This window comes from Diadema antillarum, unplaced genomic scaffold (assembly GCF_040938485.1).
Source record: "Diadema antillarum isolate AM-2024a unplaced genomic scaffold, OU_Dant_1.0 seq00001910_RagTag, whole genome shotgun sequence".
Lineage (NCBI taxonomy): Eukaryota > Metazoa > Echinodermata > Echinoidea > Diadematoida > Diadematidae > Diadema > Diadema antillarum.
The window spans coordinates 321,454-323,081 of NW_027272575.1; the positions used below are offsets into that span (position 1 = coordinate 321,454).

The window sequence follows — 1,628 nt, forward strand, 5'->3', positions numbered from 1 at the left end:
TTTTTCTTCTTTTCTTATCTCTCCTTTATGATGACCTCCTTCTCCTCCTATACAAATATAGAGCAACGTCAATAGGTCCGCTTGCATATGTACTTTTAGATTCAAGCAGGATTCTTTACTCCTGGTACTGCCTAGTTTTTTTTTCACATTCTTCATGTATCCCGATAGCATGATGGTTACATACTGATTTCTTTGTTTCCTTCTTTGCAGGTGAAATGAATCTCGCACGCTGCTCAGCTAGAACGGAAGTACCAAGTCGAGGTTGAGCTGTCAGTTCAGTTGCCATGGACGTAGTAAGCCCGACGTGTGTCACGTGTGGTCTCCTCGACCAGGAACAGGACGTTGGAAAGGAGGGTACCGGCGACTCGTGCTCGCCCTCGCTGCCGTTCTCGCTGCTCTTTGTCGTCTGCGGCCTGGTGACCATATTCTCCAACGTCGTCAACCTGCTCGCTCTCAATTTCGCGCAGCACTGCTTCAGTGAAAACACAAGGCTGTGCTTCCAGGCCGTGGCCGTCGTCGATTTCTTCGTCGGTCTCTTCTGCTGCACCTTCCACTCCATCCGCTTCTCCGGGCTGTCGATCGCAACCACGAGGGCTTTTTCGATCACGGGGGTCATATTCTGCTCGACACTGTTTAACCAATCCGTTATGATTCTCGCCTGCGTCAGCGTCGACCGCTACCTGGCCATCACCCGGCCGCTCCGCTACCATACCATCGTCACTCGGCGGCGGATGATCGCGCTCATTCTGGGCGGGGTGCTGATTGGGACGATCAACTCGGCTTCGAGCCTTTTGCACAAGATACTGACAAACGTTAAGGATCTGAAGTTTGCCTCAGTCGAAATCGCCTACAATCCTGTGCTCATCGTCTATTTCGCACTTATCGTGATCTCGGCCGGAGTAACCACGTTTTGCAACATCGTGCTGGTGAAATTGGCGCGTAGACACCGAAGGCGCATTTTCGCGCAGACGGAAGCGCACGGGAAGACGTCGAACGCCTTACCACCAGTTCAGCAACCGCGCAGCAATAAAGACGTGCGCACGGTGCTCGCCGTGACGGGCGCGTTCTATGTCACGTGGGGTGCGCAGGTGTCGGTTAACTTCGTCAGCGCTGTTACGGGCGTAGAGATACATTGCATTGTCCGCAACATCCTGCTCATTCTCGTCATCAGCAATAGTTTCTGGAACGCGCTCATCTATCTTCTCATTAACTCAACATTTCGACGGACGGTCATTCTCATGTTCACCCGTGGACGGACGATGTTACCGAACAGGACAACGTCCTTTGCCTTGCCCGTGGTGACAGAGAGCTGAAGATGCCTTTTAATTAATACTCTGTGAGACGTTGTGTGTGGTATAGTTAGAGTTTATCAATATAGTGTAGCGAAGAGTTTCGTTCTCTACCCGATGTGGAGATTCTACTCCTACTCACAGGGATAAAGAAATGAAAAATGCGAGAATGAATGAAAGGTGAAAAGGACCGGAAGACGGCAAGGAAAAGAGTGAGAGGTTGAGGAAGGAGATTGAATAAGAACTCCGGCTAATGTTCAGACTTTTGTATTTGAACAACTATAAATTAGTTATAATGGGTACGGCGTTTCAGAATTTATAGTGATTGACCATAAGGAA

At 49.7% G+C, this 1,628-nt stretch overlaps 1 protein-coding gene across 1 annotated transcript; it reads left to right on the forward strand.

Moving 5' to 3' along the window:
• Nucleotides 1-284: 284 nt before the first annotated feature.
• LOC139713137 (probable G-protein coupled receptor 21) lies at nt 285-1,313 on the forward strand. Its single transcript, XM_071624888.1, has one exon. The coding sequence runs from the start codon at nt 285-287 to the stop codon at nt 1,311-1,313; it is 1,029 nt and encodes a 342-aa protein (XP_071480989.1).
• The last annotated feature ends 315 nt before the right edge of the window (nt 1,314-1,628 follow it).